The sequence below is a fragment of the Pseudophryne corroboree genome, chromosome 1 (assembly GCF_028390025.1).
Source record: "Pseudophryne corroboree isolate aPseCor3 chromosome 1, aPseCor3.hap2, whole genome shotgun sequence".
Classification (NCBI taxonomy): Eukaryota; Metazoa; Chordata; class Amphibia; order Anura; family Myobatrachidae; genus Pseudophryne; species Pseudophryne corroboree.
Window position 1 is genome coordinate 1,039,041,577 of NC_086444.1, and position 19,218 is coordinate 1,039,060,794.

General features: G+C 44.7%; 1 protein-coding gene across 7 annotated transcripts in view; it reads right to left on the minus strand.

The window, feature by feature from the left end:
- Positions 1 to 19,218, minus strand: part of FAT1 (FAT atypical cadherin 1) — a 325,756-nt gene that overhangs the window by 27,366 nt on the left and 279,172 nt on the right. For all 7 annotated transcript variants that reach the window (XR_010177511.1, XM_063920802.1, XM_063920806.1 and 4 more), the window contains 2 exons: positions 11,155 to 11,617; positions 2,539 to 2,692 (listed from right to left, as the gene is read on the minus strand). Coding sequence is in view for 6 of the 7 variants with exons in the window: in XM_063920802.1 (XP_063776872.1) it covers positions 2,539 to 2,692; positions 11,155 to 11,617 (617 nt within the window). In the remaining variant the exon portion in view is untranslated. The remainder of the gene's footprint in view (positions 1 to 2,538; positions 2,693 to 11,154; positions 11,618 to 19,218) is intronic.

The following is a 19,218-nucleotide window of genomic DNA, read 5'->3' on the forward strand; positions in this document are numbered from 1 at the left end:
GTTAGGTGCCTCGGCTTATATTCGGGTCGACTTATACTCGAGTACATACGGTATATATATATATATATATATATATATATATGTGTGTATATATATATATATATTATCAAAACACATACACCCACACCAGCTGTATAAACCTAGTAAGAATAGGATCAGGGTTATGCTCCATCTTTGCCCAAGTTGGCAAACACGGGGGTATTTTTCATCTCGGTAATTTACCTAAGACCAAACACTGGAGTTTCTGGTTAAATAGAAGTAAAAAACACAGTTAGACAGTGTGTTTAGAGAAACCTACACATATCATTGAGATATGTGCATTGCTTTTATGTTAAAATGTGTTTAAATGGTTGAAAAAATTGAAAAAAAAACTGCGTGAGGCCCCCTCCCATAAGCATTACCAGCCCCGTGCTCTTGGACCAGATCCTGGTTCCAAAAATATGAGGGATAAAAGACATAGGAGTCTCCTGTATTTTGGAAACCAGCCCCAGACTCCACTAGCTATGGAGGTAATGATACAGCTGGGGGACACATTTATATTAGTCCCTGCAGCCGTAGCATTGCCCCTCAACTATTCAGCCTTACCAGGGCACCCTGGGGGAGTAAGGACCCTGCCAATAAAGGCAAGGACTGAAGCTCGGTGCTATGCCCGTCACCCCTGGTCTGTGGGCGAAGAGTTCATAGTGTTAAAGTATAAAAAATAGATTTAATATTGTCTTTTACAGATGGAACTACAGGTCGCAGCAAGCTTCCTCTGCATGACGGTAGTTGTAGAACCACAGGTAGCAGCATGGGGGGCCATAAAGGGCCTGATGGTACCTGTAGTAGCTCTGTAAAATATATATTACAATAAACACAGTACACATACACTGTACAAAGTACAGCTTAATAAAGCATACCTTGCACACTCACGCTCATACATACTTACCTACATCCCCCGTTGCCCTCTCGGACCTCTTGTCCAGCAGAAATCCACAACAACTGTAAAAAAACAAATACTCACCAATTCCAGTGTAGATCGGTCCTCTTCTTTCCATGTAGGTATCCAGGGGTTGAAAAAACAATACCAGCACCACTGGATTTAGGAGATGTATGCGTGACCACACAGATCTTTTTTCCCAAATGCCAGCCTCCACGTAACTTATCTCACTTGGAGACCTGGACCTGCCAGCCAATCAGGGAGCGTCACTTAGTGCCGCTCTCATGATTGGCTATGTACTCGTGCGCTGTCAGTCACCGGTTCCCATAGACTTCTATGGTGCTTCTTCCCCACTTTATTGTAGGAACCGCGACTATCTGGTAAACCACAAGGTCAATTGAGGTCCACCACAAGACTGTCCTCAATTGACCTTGTGACTTACCATATAGTTGGGAACCAAGTATTTTTGGCTATCGTATTTTTCTGTATTTTACAATATTTGCATACCATAATGAGATATCTTAGTGATGGGATCAAATCTAAACATAGAATGCATGTATGTTTCATGTACACCTTATACACCTAGCCTGAGGGTCATTTTATACAATGTTTGTAATAATTTTGTACATGAAACAAAGTGTGTGTGCATACAGGAAATGCAATTGCTTCAACTACACCTTATGCACAAAGCCTGTGGAAATTTTATACAATATTTGTAATAATTTTGTGCATTAAACAAAGTGTTTATACACTGAAGCGGTAGAAAGCAAAGGTGTAATTATCTCAGTCACGCTCAAAAACGTCCGTATTTCTAAACATTTTATATTATGGAATTTGGGAGACTCAACCTGTATAATATTCCCCGACTTTTATGTTTGCTGTAAATACAGATCAACAATAGCAGTACTTTCTAACATTTCCAGCCTTCCACAGTCATTCTCAGGTAAGCTATTGTGACCCCACAGCTGGTCATCAGAAATATAATACAGATTAGTTCCAAGTGCTAGCACATTATTTCTCCAAGCTGTGAGAAGTAATGGTGCTATTTCGCTATGGTTTACAGTAAAGTGAACACCTACTGATTTATCGTTCTATGGAAATTCCAAAGCTTTGTCTACTGAAACAAAAGTTATTTCTATAGTACACATTGAAAATATGTCTAACTACAGCTTTAGCTATGAACAACAATGATGTTCCAATGTTGTGCTACCTGGACAACCCTTGCTATTTAAGTACTCAGCACCCCATGTTCCCCTTCAGAACGGGAAGTCCATGGAACCCCTGCTATTGTGAGATTGTAGCAGTGCACCCCCAGTGTGAACAGCCGGGAGAGGGAAAGGGGGCCAGTGAAAACCAGCAAATGTGACTCTTGACAACACAAAATGCACTGCCAATACTAGCACTTTTGGCCCTACTAGCAGAAAAGTACTACATAATAATAATAATAATAATAATAATAATAATAATGAGAACAATGTTATTATATGATGCCACACAGACCATGATAGATATACAGCTATTTCTCAGTGCTGATTCCCATCTATAGTTGCAGGAATTGTAATTCTTAGCACATCTCTCCTGGTGTAATATATAATAGTATAATTACCACCATAGCTTACCTCTGGCCAGTATAATCTCCCCTGCAGTGGCAGATAAAGTCATCCTTCATGACAATGCAAGTCCCACCATACAAGCAGGGGTTGGCTGCACAAGGATTGATGGCGATCTCACAGTGTGTGCCCATGAATAATGATGTACATTTACAATAGTAACCTGGAAGAACAAACACAGAGGGGTGAGTAACTTAGTAGCCCCGTCTGGACTCTCCGTTTTTGAGGAAAATTTTCAGTATAGTTAATGTAACAGCAGCAAAGTTGTACATCCACAATTCCTGGGAAAGCCTGGAAACTCTCAGGACACAATGTTATCAATACAGTCCATCACTAATAGATCCACTGACAGCCAATCATACGCCCCCTTTATGGTAATGAATGCCTTTTCTTAAGCCCTGCTATAGCCTTTAACATAGAGGAATTGTATACAACCCCTCTGACAAGCAACAAAAGTACATATTAAATGGTCATTATTTTGGTGAACATATTTCTCCTTCACATTTTGAATACTTTAAACCAGGGGTATTCAACATGTGGCCCTCCAGTTTAGATTATGTCAGTGTATTGTTTTACATCTATAAGTTTGTGTGTTTCTATCGTACAGCACAGTGTGTGACATTGGGATCTCTTCCTGTGCACACTATGTCTGTGTGTTTCTATTGTACAGCGCAGTGTGTGACATTGGGATCTCTTCCTGTGCACACTATATGTCTGTGTGTTTCTATCGTACAGCGCAGTGTGTGACATTGGGATCTCTCCCTGTGCCACTATGTCTGTGTGTTTCTATCGTACAGCGCAGTGTGTGACATTGGGATCTCTTCCTGTGCACACTATGTCTGTGTGTTTCTATCGTACAGCGCAGTGTGTGACATTGGGATCTCTGCCTGTGCACACTATGTCTGTGTGTTTCTATCGTACAGTGCAGTGTGTGACATTGGGTTCTCTCCATGTGCCACTATGTCTGTGTGTTTCTATCGTACAGCGCAGTGTGTGACATTGGGATCTCTCCCTGTGCCACTATGTCTGTGTGTTTCTATCGTACAGTGCAGTGTGTGACATTGGGATCTCTTCCTGTGCCACTATGTCTGTGTGTTTCTATTGTACAGCGCAGTGTGTGACATTGGGATCTCTCCCTGTGCCACTATGTCTGTGTGTTTCTATCGTACAGCGCAGTGTGTGACATTGGGATCTCTTCCTGTGCCACTATGTCTGTGTGTTTCTATCGTACAGCGCAGTGTGTGACATTGGGATCTCTCCCTGTGCCACTATGTCTGTGTGTTTCTATCGTACAGCGCAGTGTGTGACATTGGGATCTCTTCCTGTGCACACTATGTCTGTGTGTTTCTATCGTACAGCACAGTGTGTGACATTGGGATCTCTGCCTGTGCACACTATGTCTGTGTGTTTCTATCGTACAGTGCAGTGTGTGACATTGGGATCTCTCCCTGTGCCACTATGTCTGTGTGTTTCTATCGTACAGCGCAGTGTGTGACATTGGGATCTCTTCCTGTGCACACTATGTCTGTGTGTTTCTATCGTACAGCGCAGTGTGTGACATTGGGAACTCTTCCTGTGCACACTATGTCTGTGTGTTTCTATCGTACAGCACAGTGTGTGACATTGGGATCTCTTCCTGTGCACACTATGTCTGTGTGTTTCTATCGTACAGTGCAGTGTGTGACATTGGGATCTCTTCCTGTGCACACTATGTCTGTGTGTTTCTATCGTACAGTGCAGTGTGTGACATTGGGATCTCTCCCTGTGCACACTATGTCTGTGTGTTTCTATCGTACAGTGCAGTGTGTGACATTGGGATCTCTTCCTGTGCCACTATGTCTGTGTGTTTCTATCGTACAGCGCAGTGTGTGACATTGGGATCTCTTCCTGTGCCACTATGTCTGTGTGTTTCTATCGTACAGCGCAGTGTGTGACATTGGGATCTCTTCCTGTGCACACTATGTCTGTGTGTTTCTATCGTATAGCGCAGTGTGTGACATTGGGATCTCTTCCTGTGCACACTATGTCTGTGTGTTTCTATCGTACAGTGCAGTGTGTGACATTGGGATCTCTTCCTGTGCACACTATGTCTGTGTGTTTCTATCGTACAGTGCAGTGTGTGACATTAGGATCTCTCCCTGTGCCACTATGTCTGTGTGTTTCTATCGTACAGTGCAGTGTGTGACATTGGGATCTCTTCCTGTGCACACTAGGTCTGTGTGTTTCTATCGTACAGCGCAGTGTGTGACATTGGGATCTCTTCCTGTGCCACTATGTCTGTGTGTTTCTATCGTACAGCGCAGTGTGTGACATTGGGATCTCTCCCTGTGCCACTATGTCTGTGTGTTTCTATCGTACAGCGCAGTGTGTGACATTGGGATCTCTTCCTGTGCCACTATGTCTGTGTGTTTCTATCGTACAGTGCAGTGTGTGACATTGGGATCTCTCCCTGTGCCACTATGTCTGTGTGTTTCTATTGTACAGTGCAGTGTGTGACATTGGGATCTCTCCCTGTGCCACTATGTTTGTGTGTTTCTATCGTACAGTGCAGTGTGTGACATTGGGATCTCTTCCTGTGCACACTATGTCTGTGTGTTTCTATCGTATAGCGCAGTGTGTGACATTGGGATCTCTTCCTGTGCACACTATGTCTGTGTGTTTCTATCGTACAGTGCAGTGTGTGACATTGGGATCTCTTCCTGTGCACACTATGTCTGTGTGTTTCTATCGTACAGCGCAGTGTGTGACATTGGGATCTCTCCCTGTGCCACTATGTCTGTGTGTTTCTATCGTACAGCGCAGTGTGTGACATTAGGATCTCTCCCTGTGCCACTATGTCTGTGTGTTTCTATCGTACAGTGCAGTGTGTGACATTGGGATCTCTCCCTGTGCCACTATGTCTGTGTGTTTCTATCGTACAGTGCAGTGTGTGACATTGGGATCTCTACCTGTGCACACTATGTCTGTGTGTTTCTATCGTACAGTGCAGTGTGTGACATTGGGATCTCTTCCTGTGCACACTATGTCTGTGTGTTTCTATCGTACAGCGCAGTGTGTGACATTGGGATCTCTCCCTGTGCACACTATGTCTGTGTGTTTCTATCGTACAGCGCAGTGTGTGACATTAGGATCTCTCCCTGTGCACACTATGTCTGTGTGTTTCTATCGTACAGTGCAGTGTGTGACATTGGGATCTCTTCCTGTGCACACTATGTCTGTGTGTTTCTATCGTACAGTGCAGTGTGTGACATTGGGATCTCTTCCTGTGCCACTATGTCTCTGTGTTTCTATCGTACAGCGCAGTGTGTGACATTGGGATCTCTCCCTGTGCCACTATGTCTGTGTGTTTCTATCGTACAGTGCAGTGTGTGACATTGGGATCTCTTCCTGTGCCACTATGTCTGTGTGTTTCTATCGTACAGCGCAGTGTGTGACATTGGGATCTCTTCCTGTGCACACTATGTCTGTGTGTTTCTATCGTACAGCGCAGTGTGTGACATTGGGATCTCTTCCTGTGCACACTAGGTCTGTGTGTTTCTATCGTACAGCGCAGTGTGTGACATTGGGATCTCTTCCTGTGCCACTATGTCTGTGTGTTTCTATCGTACAGCGCAGTGTGTGACATTGGGATCTCTCCCTGTGCCACTATGTCTGTGTGTTTCTATCGTACAGCGCAGTGTGTGACATTGGGATCTCTTCCTGTGCCACTATGTCTGTGTGTTTCTATCGTACAGTGCAGTGTGTGACATTGGGATCTCTCCCTGTGCCACTATGTCTGTGTGTTTCTATTGTACAGTGCAGTGTGTGACATTGGGATCTCTCCCTGTGCCACTATGTTTGTGTGTTTCTATTGTACAGTGCAGTGTGTGACATTGGGATCTCTTCCTGTGCACACTATGGGGGTATCCAATTACTGGTGAATTCCGTTTTTCAGACTTTTTTCCGATGTTTCACAGTTTATTTTTTGTATGACAGGTTATTCAATATGGATCACCCATAAAAAAACCCGACCTCCCGAAAACAGACAGGTTCAGTGAAACACGTGTGGTTTCAGTAGAAACAGATAAAACGCGGCTGTTTCCGGGGATTTGGTTCGAAACAAAATCCCTGATAAGTCGCATCTCATACCGTCTTATCGGGTCTAATTAGATAGCCCCAGGCGGGACAATTAGCACCGGTAAATTACCGGGGCTAATTGGATATCCACCTAAGTCTGTGTGTTTCTATTGTACAGTGCAGTGTGTGACATTGGATCTCTTCCTGTGCACACTACACTATGTGTGTTACTATCATACAGCACAGTGTGTGACATTGGATCTCTTCCTGTGCACACTACAGTATGTGTGTTACTATCATACAGCACAGTGTGTGACAATGGGATCTCTTCCTGTGCACACTACAGTATGTGTGTTACTATCATACAGCACAGTGTGTGACATTGGGATCTCTTCCTGTGCACACTACAGTATGTGTGTTACTATCATACAGCACAGTGTGTGACATTGGGATCTCTTCCTGTGCACACTACAGTATGTGTGTTACTATCATACAGCACAGTGTGTGACATTGGGATCTCTTCCTGTGCACACTACAGTATGTGTGTTACTATCATGCAGCACAGTGTGTGACATTGGGATCTCTTCCTGTGCACACTACAGTATGTGTGTTACTATCATGCAGCACAGTGTGTGACATTGGGATCTCTTCCTGTGCACACTACAGTATGTGTGTTACTATCATGCAGCACAGTGTGTGACATTGGGATCTCTTCCTGTGCACACTACAGTATGTGTGTTACTATCATGCAGCACAGTGTGTGACATTGGGATCTCTTCCTGTGCCACTATGTCTCTGTGTTTCTATCGTACAGCGCAGTGTGTGACATTGGGATCTCTCCCTGTGCCACTATGTCTGTGTGTTTCTATCGTACAGCGCAGTGTGTGACATTAGGATCTCTCCCTGTGCCACTATGTCTGTGTGTTTCTATCGTACAGTGCAGTGTGTGACATTAGGATCTCTCCCTGTGCCACTATGTCTGTGTGTTTCTATCGTACAGTGCAGTGTGTGACATTGGGATCTCTTCCTGTGCACACTAGGTCTGTGTGTTTCTATCGTACAGCGCAGTGTGTGACATTGGGATCTCTTCCTGTGCCACTATGTCTGTGTGTTTCTATCGTACAGCGCAGTGTGTGACATTGGGATCTCTCCCTGTGCCACTATGTCTGTGTGTTTCTATCGTACAGCGCAGTGTGTGACATTGGGATCTCTTCCTGTGCCACTATGTCTGTGTGTTTCTATCGTACAGTGCAGTGTGTGACATTGGGATCTCTCCCTGTGCCACTATGTCTGTGTGTTTCTATTGTACAGTGCAGTGTGTGACATTGGGATCTCTCCCTGTGCCACTATGTTTGTGTGTTTCTATCGTACAGTGCAGTGTGTGACATTGGGATCTCTTCCTGTGCACACTATGTCTGTGTGTTTCTATCGTATAGCGCAGTGTGTGACATTGGGATCTCTTCCTGTGCACACTATGTCTGTGTGTTTCTATCGTACAGTGCAGTGTGTGACATTGGGATCTCTTCCTGTGCACACTATGTCTGTGTGTTTCTATCGTACAGCGCAGTGTGTGACATTGGGATCTCTCCCTGTGCCACTATGTCTGTGTGTTTCTATCGTACAGCGCAGTGTGTGACATTAGGATCTCTCCCTGTGCCACTATGTCTGTGTGTTTCTATCGTACAGTGCAGTGTGTGACATTGGGATCTCTCCCTGTGCCACTATGTCTGTGTGTTTCTATCGTACAGTGCAGTGTGTGACATTGGGATCTCTACCTGTGCACACTATGTCTGTGTGTTTCTATCGTACAGTGCAGTGTGTGACATTGGGATCTCTTCCTGTGCACACTATGTCTGTGTGTTTCTATCGTACAGCGCAGTGTGTGACATTGGGATCTCTCCCTGTGCACACTATGTCTGTGTGTTTCTATCGTACAGCGCAGTGTGTGACATTAGGATCTCTCCCTGTGCACACTATGTCTGTGTGTTTCTATCGTACAGTGCAGTGTGTGACATTGGGATCTCTTCCTGTGCACACTATGTCTGTGTGTTTCTATCGTACAGTGCAGTGTGTGACATTGGGATCTCTTCCTGTGCCACTATGTCTCTGTGTTTCTATCGTACAGCGCAGTGTGTGACATTGGGATCTCTCCCTGTGCCACTATGTCTGTGTGTTTCTATCGTACAGTGCAGTGTGTGACATTGGGATCTCTTCCTGTGCCACTATGTCTGTGTGTTTCTATCGTACAGCGCAGTGTGTGACATTGGGATCTCTTCCTGTGCACACTATGTCTGTGTGTTTCTATCGTACAGCGCAGTGTGTGACATTGGGATCTCTTCCTGTGCACACTAGGTCTGTGTGTTTCTATCGTACAGCGCAGTGTGTGACATTGGGATCTCTTCCTGTGCCACTATGTCTGTGTGTTTCTATCGTACAGCGCAGTGTGTGACATTGGGATCTCTCCCTGTGCCACTATGTCTGTGTGTTTCTATCGTACAGCACAGTGTGTGACATTGGATCTCTTCCTGTGCACACTACAGTATGTGTGTTACTATCATACAGCACAGTGTGTGACAATGGGATCTCTTCCTGTGCACACTACAGTATGTGTGTTACTATCATACAGCACAGTGTGTGACATTGGATCTCTTCCTGTGCACACTACAGTATGTGTGTTACTATCATACAGCACAGTGTGTGACATTGGGATCTCTTCCTGTGCACACTACAGTATGTGTGTTACTATCATGCAGCACAGTGTGTGACATTGGGATCTCTTCCTGTGCACACTACAGTATGTGTGTTACTATCATGCAGCACAGTGTGTGACATTGGGATCTCTTCCTGTGCACACTACAGTATGTGTGTTACTATCATGCAGCACAGTGTGTGACATTGGGATCTCTTCCTTTGTTATTAATTCTCACTTTCTTTAAATAAACTTCTGCATCAAATTTTCTACTGTTCTGCCTCCATTAATGTTTTATGGATGGTGCTATTAAAAAGACAGATGGGTTCTTCTGTGTCTGATACTAAGCTAGACTTCAGATAAAATAACAAAGATGGATTGTGTAATCTAGATTTGATTGCACATTAGGGAACATAGTGTATAACGTGTGATTTTGGACTACACACCCTCTTATGAGCAGTATAAAATACTGTAACCAATAAAAGCATTTAAACAATATAATAGAATTTACTAAAAAAACTTTATGAGCCCCACTCCTGCGCAACAAGCAGCCTGTGTGATACAATTGATGAAGAGTGTCACCAAACACTCCTAAAGCAAACCACAATATACAACAATTTCACCAATCTTGTATCCCTCGGCGCTTAAGAAATCTGATGAATGGGATTTCTTATGGAAGTGTTCACTTTATCCTTTATATTTCCTTTGGAAAAGAGAAAAACACTTCATAGGGCAGAACCGTTTGTTCTTAAAGGATAGAATGTTCAGTATTAGGGTGGACTCCTACCGTATATGTTGGTCTACAGTAACAGTAGACAAATAGGCAGATTTTTTGAGAGGGTATTCCCACCATGCAGTAGTAACCACGTATCCTCAAAGATAATAAAGACACATCATAGGGCAATCACCTTCCAATGTATGGATATCAAAAAAAGTTGTATTGGACTCTTACCCTATACATTGGTCTACCATTCCAGTAGACAAATGTGCAGTTGTGTTTTAATGGTTTTCCCCACCATAAGTACTCGGCCGGATTTCCTCAAATATAATAATAGAGAAAGGCCGCCATAGCATAGTAAAATTTAATCACAATAAAACATACAACATGTACAAAAAGGCAGTCATCCTAGACTCTCACCCTGTGGATTGGTCCACTCCGAAAAGTAGACAAACAGATATAAGATGGTGTAACAAACAGGCGTCCCTGCAAGTTCTCATCCAAACCGGGTGGTAGTCCAGAGTCCTGTCTTTAACCTCAGTGCGACGCGTTTCGATACTTCCCAGTATCTTTTTCAGAGCATCTGAAAAAGATACTGGGAAGTATCGAAACGCGTCGCACTGAGGTTAAAGACAGGACTCTGGACTACCACCCGGTTTGGATGAGAACTTGCAGGGGAGGAAATCCGGCCGAGTACTTATGGTGGGAAAAACCATTAAAACACAACTGCACATTTGTCTACTGGAATGGTAGACCAATGTATAGGGTAAGAGTCCAATACAACTTTTTTTGATATCCATACATTGGAAGGTGATTGCCCTATGATGTGTCTTTATTATCTTTGAGGATACGTGGTTACTACTGCATGGTGGGAATACCCTCTCAAAAAATCTGCCTATTTGTCTACTGTTACTGTAGACCAACATATACGGTAGGAGTCCACCCTAATACTGAACATTCTATCCTTTAAGAACAAACGGTTCTGCCCTATGAAGTGTTTTTCTCTTTTCCAAAGGAAATATAAAGGATAAAGTGAACACTTCCATAAGAAATCCCATTCATCAGATTTCTTAAGCGCCGAGGGATACAAGATTGGTGAAATTGTTGTATAATATAATAGAATTATCTACAGTCAGAAAAGATTAGCCCAGAATAAACTCACCTCCACTGGGCAAAGGGGAGCACACCCCAGCATTGTGGCAGGGATTGGCAGAACAGGCATCAGCAGCGGTCAGCGAACATCCTGGGGTAACATCCACAGACTCTTCGATGATTGCAGAGTTCTTTAATTTAGTATGAAGAGGGAGCTCCTGACCATTTAGAGACAGCGAGTCCATACAGCCTCTGAAACCATTGCTGACTTGAGAGATTTTTCCATGTTTCATTCCTTGCTGGCGCATGTGGCCTCCGAAAAACACGTAATTGTCGAGATTGAGTGTTCGGAGGGTGCCAGGTGCAGTGCCAGATGCAGTATGGACACGATCTAAAACCAGCCTGGCATAGTTCCCATCCACCTCTAATGACACAGTGTGCCAGTGCCCATCATTAACATGGATGCTCTGGACAGACACGATTCCAGGACCACTGCCGCAATCAAATTTATACTGCAGCTTTCCGCCTTGGATCTGAAAATATTAGGACATGCCATTAAATCTAGTTTAGGGCCACTCAAAACAAACTAAATGTGATCAGTGGCATTCATAACACTGTATATTCTACAGACTTTGGGGGACATTTACTAAGCAGTGTTAAGTGCGGAGAAGTGAGCCAGTGGAGAAGTTGCCCATGGCAACCAATCAGCACTGAAGTAACATCTATAATTTGCATACTATAAAATAATACAGAGCTGCTGATTGGTTGATGGGGCAATTTCTCCACTGGCTCACTTCTCCGCTCTTATTACTGCTTAGTAAATGTCCCCCTCTGTTTTTTACATTGGACATGCCATTCAAACACGAGATACATCAGGATCTTTAAAATATCATGTAAACGTTTGGCTTGTTGTAAACTCAGGATTTCCTCATAGCAACAAAGGTGGAAGAATCTGCTTGTCACACAAATGATTCCACCTGTGTCCCTAGGATCTGTTGGGGGAGGTCCGATGTCTGAGTCATAGGCGTTTCTATAATGGGTGCATTGTGTGCTGTGTACACGGGCCACTGGGTCCAGTAGAGGCCCACACCGCACCCATTTTTTTATACTTACCTTTCCGGAGTCCAGCGTCGGGTGCTGCAGTCACTGCGAAAATCGCCATCAAAATGCCCGCTGCGCATGCGCAGTAGTGAATTTGATCTCTGGAACATGGTGGGCGCCATATATCCGGAGACCTGCGCATGCGCAGCAAACTCTGGCACAATGCCGGAGTCTACTGCGACGTACAGAGCAGGGGACCCACCCGGAAGGGCACACGGGCCCCCACCTCTGTTAAAGCGCCCCTGGTCTGAGTGCCAGTTTAGCAGACTGATGTCAATGCTTTTATGAAGGAGCTTGTGCTCCTTACCCCCACCTTACTTATTTTACCCTCTGTTCAATGAATGAGTGTCGTTTGCTAATTCTTGTAAAATAATTAGTCAATGTGTTGGTTGTTCACTTTGAGGAGAAGTCCCAAACTGAACGCTAATGTGTCTTAGTCAAAGCAGTCAGAAAAAATCAGGGACATGGGATCTGACAATGAGAAGCCTGACTAGGCATCTGCAGAGGAAGCTCATGTTGTCACTTTTGTAAATAAAGCTAATCAATGTTGAATATTGTAGTGACACAAACTAATATCACTTTATTCACTGGGTATGTCTCCAGCCGCGTTGCTATCGGGGGAATGATGAATGTTCCTCTGCACAATAATGAAAATGCAAATGAACAGAAAAAACATGTTTATGTGTTTTATATAAAAAGGGAACATGACAAGTGAGCAAGTAACCAAATCCAATTCATTTTCATATGAACAATTCAGCAATCAGTCACAGAGATGAGATGTAATGAGAAGGCATGTCACATTTTTATCTTGCACAGCTAGCTTTAAAATTAGAGTGTCTGTATTTTGACTGCCGGATTGATGCAGTGTCTCCTTTCGCAATCACATGTTACATATTTCCTTAGATTAAAGTTGAAGTTTCATTTTTACATAAAGAAATACAGTTCGGAGCCTCTTTGCTGATTAACAAGATTATCCAATTTCGGAAAGTGGCATCGCTTGAGTGGCATGAACACAAGTTTGGCAGAAATGTTTCTAAGTTCACGCTGAAACTTTTCCTAATCTCTAGGTGATGGCCTGTCACAATGCTCGCTGATTGCGCTACATAACTACAGCATACACAGAATACACTCTATTCTCCAAAACTCAGGACAACTTCTACTCCAATTCTACAACAGGCTTCAATATCTCATTGTTTTATTAATATAGAATCAATAATTATTAAACATTAATTACAACCTTTATTAATCTGCATATTACTATCATCTGGAGTTTGAACTGCAAAACGTCTTGATCAGTCTAGTATTAAACAGCATTGAACCATCACGCACCAATAGTGCAGTGCCACCTAGTGGTTCTGAAGGAAAGTTAAAAAAAATGAGGTCACTTTTATTTAGCATGCTGAAGTTTAAAGCATTTGCGGTCAGAATGTCTGCATCAAAGTTGATAGCCAAGGGTCAACATAGATAATGTCACCGTGGTTAAAATGTTGACATCAGAAAATAGGATTTTGGTACTTACCAGGTAAATCCTTTTCTTTGAATCCATAGGGGGCACTGGAGTACTCTTGGGATATGGACGGCTTAGCAGAAACAAAGGCACTGAATATTTAAATTTAGAACTCTCCACCCCTCCATTTCCCCGAGTACCTCAGTGTAGTACCTCAGTGTTTTTTACTGAGCCGAACAGGAACTATAGAGAGGTTGACAATGGAGAATTCCTATAACCTAACGGACAACAACAAAGTTGACACATAACGTTACTGACAACGAAACAGTTGACACCATAACCGATAGAACCTTATAATTTGAACCAGTCGGTGAAAATGTGTTACCATAAGATCCCCTGAGCTTAATACAACCCAGGTAAAACTGCTCTGGGTGGGCGTCCAGTGCCCCCTATGGATTCAAAGAAAAGGATTTACCTGGTAAGTACCAAAATCCTATTTTCTTTTTCATCCACTAGGGGTCACTGGAGTACTCTTGGGACGTACCAAAGCTTACCCCGTGGGCGGGAGAGCTGTTTGACACCTGTAACACTAGGCGGCCAAAGCTAGATGCTGATGCCGCAAACGTATCAAACTTGTAAAAGCGCACAAACGTGTGCACTGAAGACCATGTAGCCGCACGGTCAAGCTGCGTCGTAGAAGCTCCACGACCAGCTGGCCATGACGTTCCCGCAGAATCTGTGGGATGAGCTATTACTGATGTAGGCGACTGTAACCTAGTCTTAAGGTAAGCCTGACGTATAGTCAGTTTTATCCATCTGGATAAGATCTGCTAAGAAGCTGACCCACCCCACTTGGCAGCATCATAGAGAATAAACAACGTATCCGCATTACGAACCGTAGACGTTCGGAACATATAAACGCGTAATGCGCGTACCACATTCAGAATTCTAGAATGTGCTGTCAACACAGGAACCACTATTGGTTGATTGATGTGAAAAAATGACACTAGCTTTGGTAAGAAATCGGGATTCATCCGAAGTTCTGCTCTGTCATCAGGAAACACCAAATACGGTGGCTTGCATGACAAGGCACCCAAATTTGAAAAACGTTTTCCAAGTGAGAAACTTAATATCCACTTGCTGTAAGGGTTCAAAATATGAAGACTGTAAGAAATCTGAACCCAGATTCAAGTCCCATGGCGCTGTAGGTGGGATAAATGGAGGCTGTACTCTGAGGACACCCTGCAGAAAGGTGTGTACCGACGGCAATAGAGCCAATCGTCTTTGAAAATAAAATTGACAACACAGATACCTGCACCTTCAGTGTAGATAAACGCAGTCCTCCATCCAACCCCGTCTGTAAAAATAACAGAATACGGGTAACTTGAAAGATGATGTCGGAAACTTCCGAGCTTCACACCAACCTATATAGGCACGCCAAATTCTGTAATAATGAGCTGCCGTAACCGGCTTCCTAGCTCGTAACATGGTTGGTATAACCGATACTGTAATGCCCTCTCTTCTTAAGAGGGCGGTCTCAACAACCACCCTGTCAACCGCAGCCGCGCTAAATAGGGGTAAAAGAACGGCCCCTGTTGTAACGGGTTGGACGTAGTATGAGCGGCCAAGGATCGTCTGCGAGTAGTCCTCGGAGATTCGAGAACCAAACTCTCCGAGACCCATGAGATATCACTAGTATGACTGTGACGGACTCTCTTATGATCCGTTTTAGCAACGGAGAGAGCAGCGGAAAACGGTGGAAACAGATACACGAGGCTGTACAGCCACGCGATTGTGAGAGCATCCACCGCCACTGCCCTTGGGATCTGTCGTTCTGGACACATACTGGGCGTTTGTAATTGTGGCGAGATGGCATCATGTCCACCTGAGGGTAACCCCACCTGTGGACCAACATGTGAAACACCTCTGGATTTAATGCCCAGTCTCCTGGATGAAAATCCCGACGGCTGAGATCATCTGTCTAGCAGATGTCCACTCCCGGAATGAACCCAGTCGACAATATCACCTTGTGGTATTCTGGGCAATTGAGGATTCGAGCTACTTCCCGCATTGCCATGCGGCTTCTCGTTCCTCCCTGGTTGTTGTGTATGCGACTGCCGTCGCGTTGTCTGACTGCACTTGGACAGTCTGAGAGCGAAGCATGTAGTGCAATGTAAATTGCACGGAGTTCCAGGACATTTATAGACAGCAATCTGTCGTGATCTGTTTAGAAACCCTGTCGCTGACCATTTTAAACTACAACTCCCCAACCTCTGAGACTCTCGCCCAGAGTAGAGACACCCTCGCTTCCCTGTGGAAAATCTGCCTATGTGAGGGCGACTACTGCTGTTGAAATGGACGCGAGTGAAAACCTCCGAACTGAAGCGCTTCGAAAGCCCATCATTGTTCCTAATAGGCGAATACACAAATGTACCGATAGTGTGCGTGGCTTGAGCACTAATTGTACCAGATGGCGTATAATCTGTTCTTTCTGGTGTAGTAGGTAAATTCTTTGATTTACCGTATCTGGAATCATACCTAGGAATTGAAGTCGTTGAGACGGAATTAGATGCGATTGTTTTTGAACTTGACACTGCAACCGTGGTGTACGTTAGCAGCGCAAGTCGGAGGAGCATCTGTTGAGACGGAGCTCTTATGAGCAGATCGTCTAAGTATGGAACGATTGTCACTGCCAGGGATCTGAGATGAGCTATCATCACAAACATCACTTTGGTGAATACCCGAGGCGCTGACAAGAGGCCAAACGGTAGAACCTGAAACGGTTAATGGTTGTGGCGTATTGCAAAACGCAAGAACCTGTGATGAGGTGACCAAACCGGAATGTGTAAGTACGCATCCTGGAGATCAAGCGCAATCATGCAATCTTGTGGCTCCAAATATGCAAATACTAACCGCAGAAAATCCATTTTCAATCTGTAGTAAGTGACTTGCTGATTGAGACTGCGACGGAGCCCTCCGGCTTCGGTACCACAAACAGACGGGAATAATAACCCTGACTTTGTTGGTGTACCCGGCCTGGAATTAAAAACTGCTGAAACCAGCAGAGACTGAATGGCAACCTGCCAAAACGCCTTATTTCGTCCGACAGAGGCAGTCCTGTCTTTTAACCCTAAATAGCGGATACAACGTGTAACGTGTAAAGGCGCTACCACAATTGAAAATTCGAGATGGGCTGAGAGCCCGTCAAGCCACTGGCTTGTTGTGACTTTAGCGCCCTGGCGTTACAAGGCGTGACTGTTTTTGTACCACAGCCTTGAAAAGACTGAAGTCTAAAGGCTTTAAACGCCGGACCAGAGTATTTCCGTCTTGATACCGGAGGAGGCAATGGCTAGACTTTTTACTGAAATATGCATTTGTCAAATTTAGGACCAAACAACTTCTGGCCTTGTCGTGCTGAAACTAGCGACGATGAAAAACGAGAAGCGAGGTAACAGGCGGCAGCAGACGCTGTACAGAGATACTCAGTAGCTTCTTATTAACGATAAGTATAACGTGATCGTCATTGTTTCCATACACAGAGCGCCCTAGTGACCCAAATGTATCTTGGGTCTTTATAAGGTTTGACACAGACGAATTCACCAATGGTGGATTCTCCAATTTAGATGTCACTGTGTGGAAACGGGTAAATAGCCTTAAATCTTAGTAAGATATCCTAAGTAAGAAACCCATTGAAGATCTGTCGTTTAGTAAATACGACGGATTAGATGTTAGAGGCTCCTTAGTCTCTGTAAATTTCAGAGACTGACTCACTGGTCATTAGCAATGTATGGTTGTCAAAACCCGCACTATCTGACTGTCTAATGTGCCCTCCTCACTCGTATTTAGCGCTGTGAGGTTTGACATAGAATTGTCAGACTGCAACATAGAAGAAAATGTTTAAATTATAAGACCAGTTAAATTAACCCCCTGGTATCCAAAGTGAAGTTGGACCTTTGGAAAGGCTGAGACTCCTCCGTTCAAGCTGGCAGAGTCACTTCTGAGACTCCGATCTTACCACTCCTGTCGAGCGGAGTCAATTTGAATTGCCAATGCTTAACATAGGATCTGGGAATGAACCGGCTTCCGGAGTGGAAACCTACAAAACATACTGAACATGTGGTAGATTTATGTCCAGACATTGTTTAAAAGTATTTTTAGTCTGTGCTGGAGCCTTACTCCTTATCCAGACAGACAACACAATAGCCAAAGGACAGACACTTGCACGACTCAGTAAAATTATTACTTAAGGTGTGTAATATATATCTAACTATTTATGGCCGAAATGCAGTTCACATGGCCAGCCTATGTGAAACCTGAACCAAAATTCCCACTAACACCCCTGCGCCTCCGGTGGAGTAGAGATGTAGGGCAGGAATGTTCTGGAATTACAAACTGGAAGAAGCAGGAAGCATGGTTAAAATGGCCCCCATGCCATGCTTACACTGATATCACAGGACAGGTTACCATTGCTACAGTGTTAATATAGGCTCAATAGCCTATTATACAGTGATAATCACAGGCAGGCCACAATACATGCTCTAGTGTTAATATAGGCTCAATAGTCTATTACACAGTGAAAATCACAGACAGTTTACAATACATGCCTCCAGTATTAATATAGGCTCAATAGCCTATTATACATTAACTCTGCCTGCTGTTTATATAGGTATGGCAGCCCTTTACATTCCCTTGTAGTAGCCGCGCTGTAATCAGCCAGATCCCCCCCCCCCCCCCTTCCCCCTGTACTCCCTGTTGTGTCTCAGCGGGGAGCGCCGGGAAGTCTTTGCAGGGAGGCGAGGGACACTTCTTGCCGAGCAGCGGAGGTCGGCTGGCCGGAGCGGCGCGTAGCGGCTTCCGGCGTCGCTAGCCGAGCTGCGGCGGTTCTCCCCCTCTCAGCGCTGGCACCAATACAGCACTGACGGAGCGTCTAGGGCGGCCGGACGGTGCTGGGGCGGCCGGACGGAGCGGCTGAGGCGGCCGGACGGAGCGGCTGGGGCGGGCGGCTGTATGAGCGGCGGGAGCGGCGGCATTACAACACTGACCCCACACAGCGGAGCGGCAGCCTGCGCTGACCGCCCCGTTTCCCCAGCATACCTTGTTGTAGGGAGGCCTGCGACGGGCTTCTAACTGTAAGCTCCGAGCTCTTCCGGTCATGGCTGCGACAGGGCTTCTATTTGTAAGCTCCGTCCAGCTCTTCAGGTCATGGCTGCGACGGGGCTTCTATCTGTAAGCTCCGTCCAGCTGTTGCAGGAGGCAGTGAGCTGCCTGTGGCTGTGAGGGTGCTCTTTGTGAGGACCGACACGCCATGCGCTGTCCGTGCAGCGGCACTATCCCGGACCCATGTTTTTCCAGAAACTGGGAAGGGATGTGCTAAGTGAAAAAAGTAAAATGTAAAAGTAAAAATGAAAAATTAATAAAATCTTCCACAAAGTGTGGGAACGCCACACAAGCCTTGTTAGTGCTGTGAGCACAGAAAAAACACTGAGGTACTCGGGGATATGGAGGGGTGGAGAGTTCTAAATTTAAATATTCAGTGCCTTTGTTTCTGCTAAGCCGTCCATATCCCAAGAGTACTCCAGTGACCCC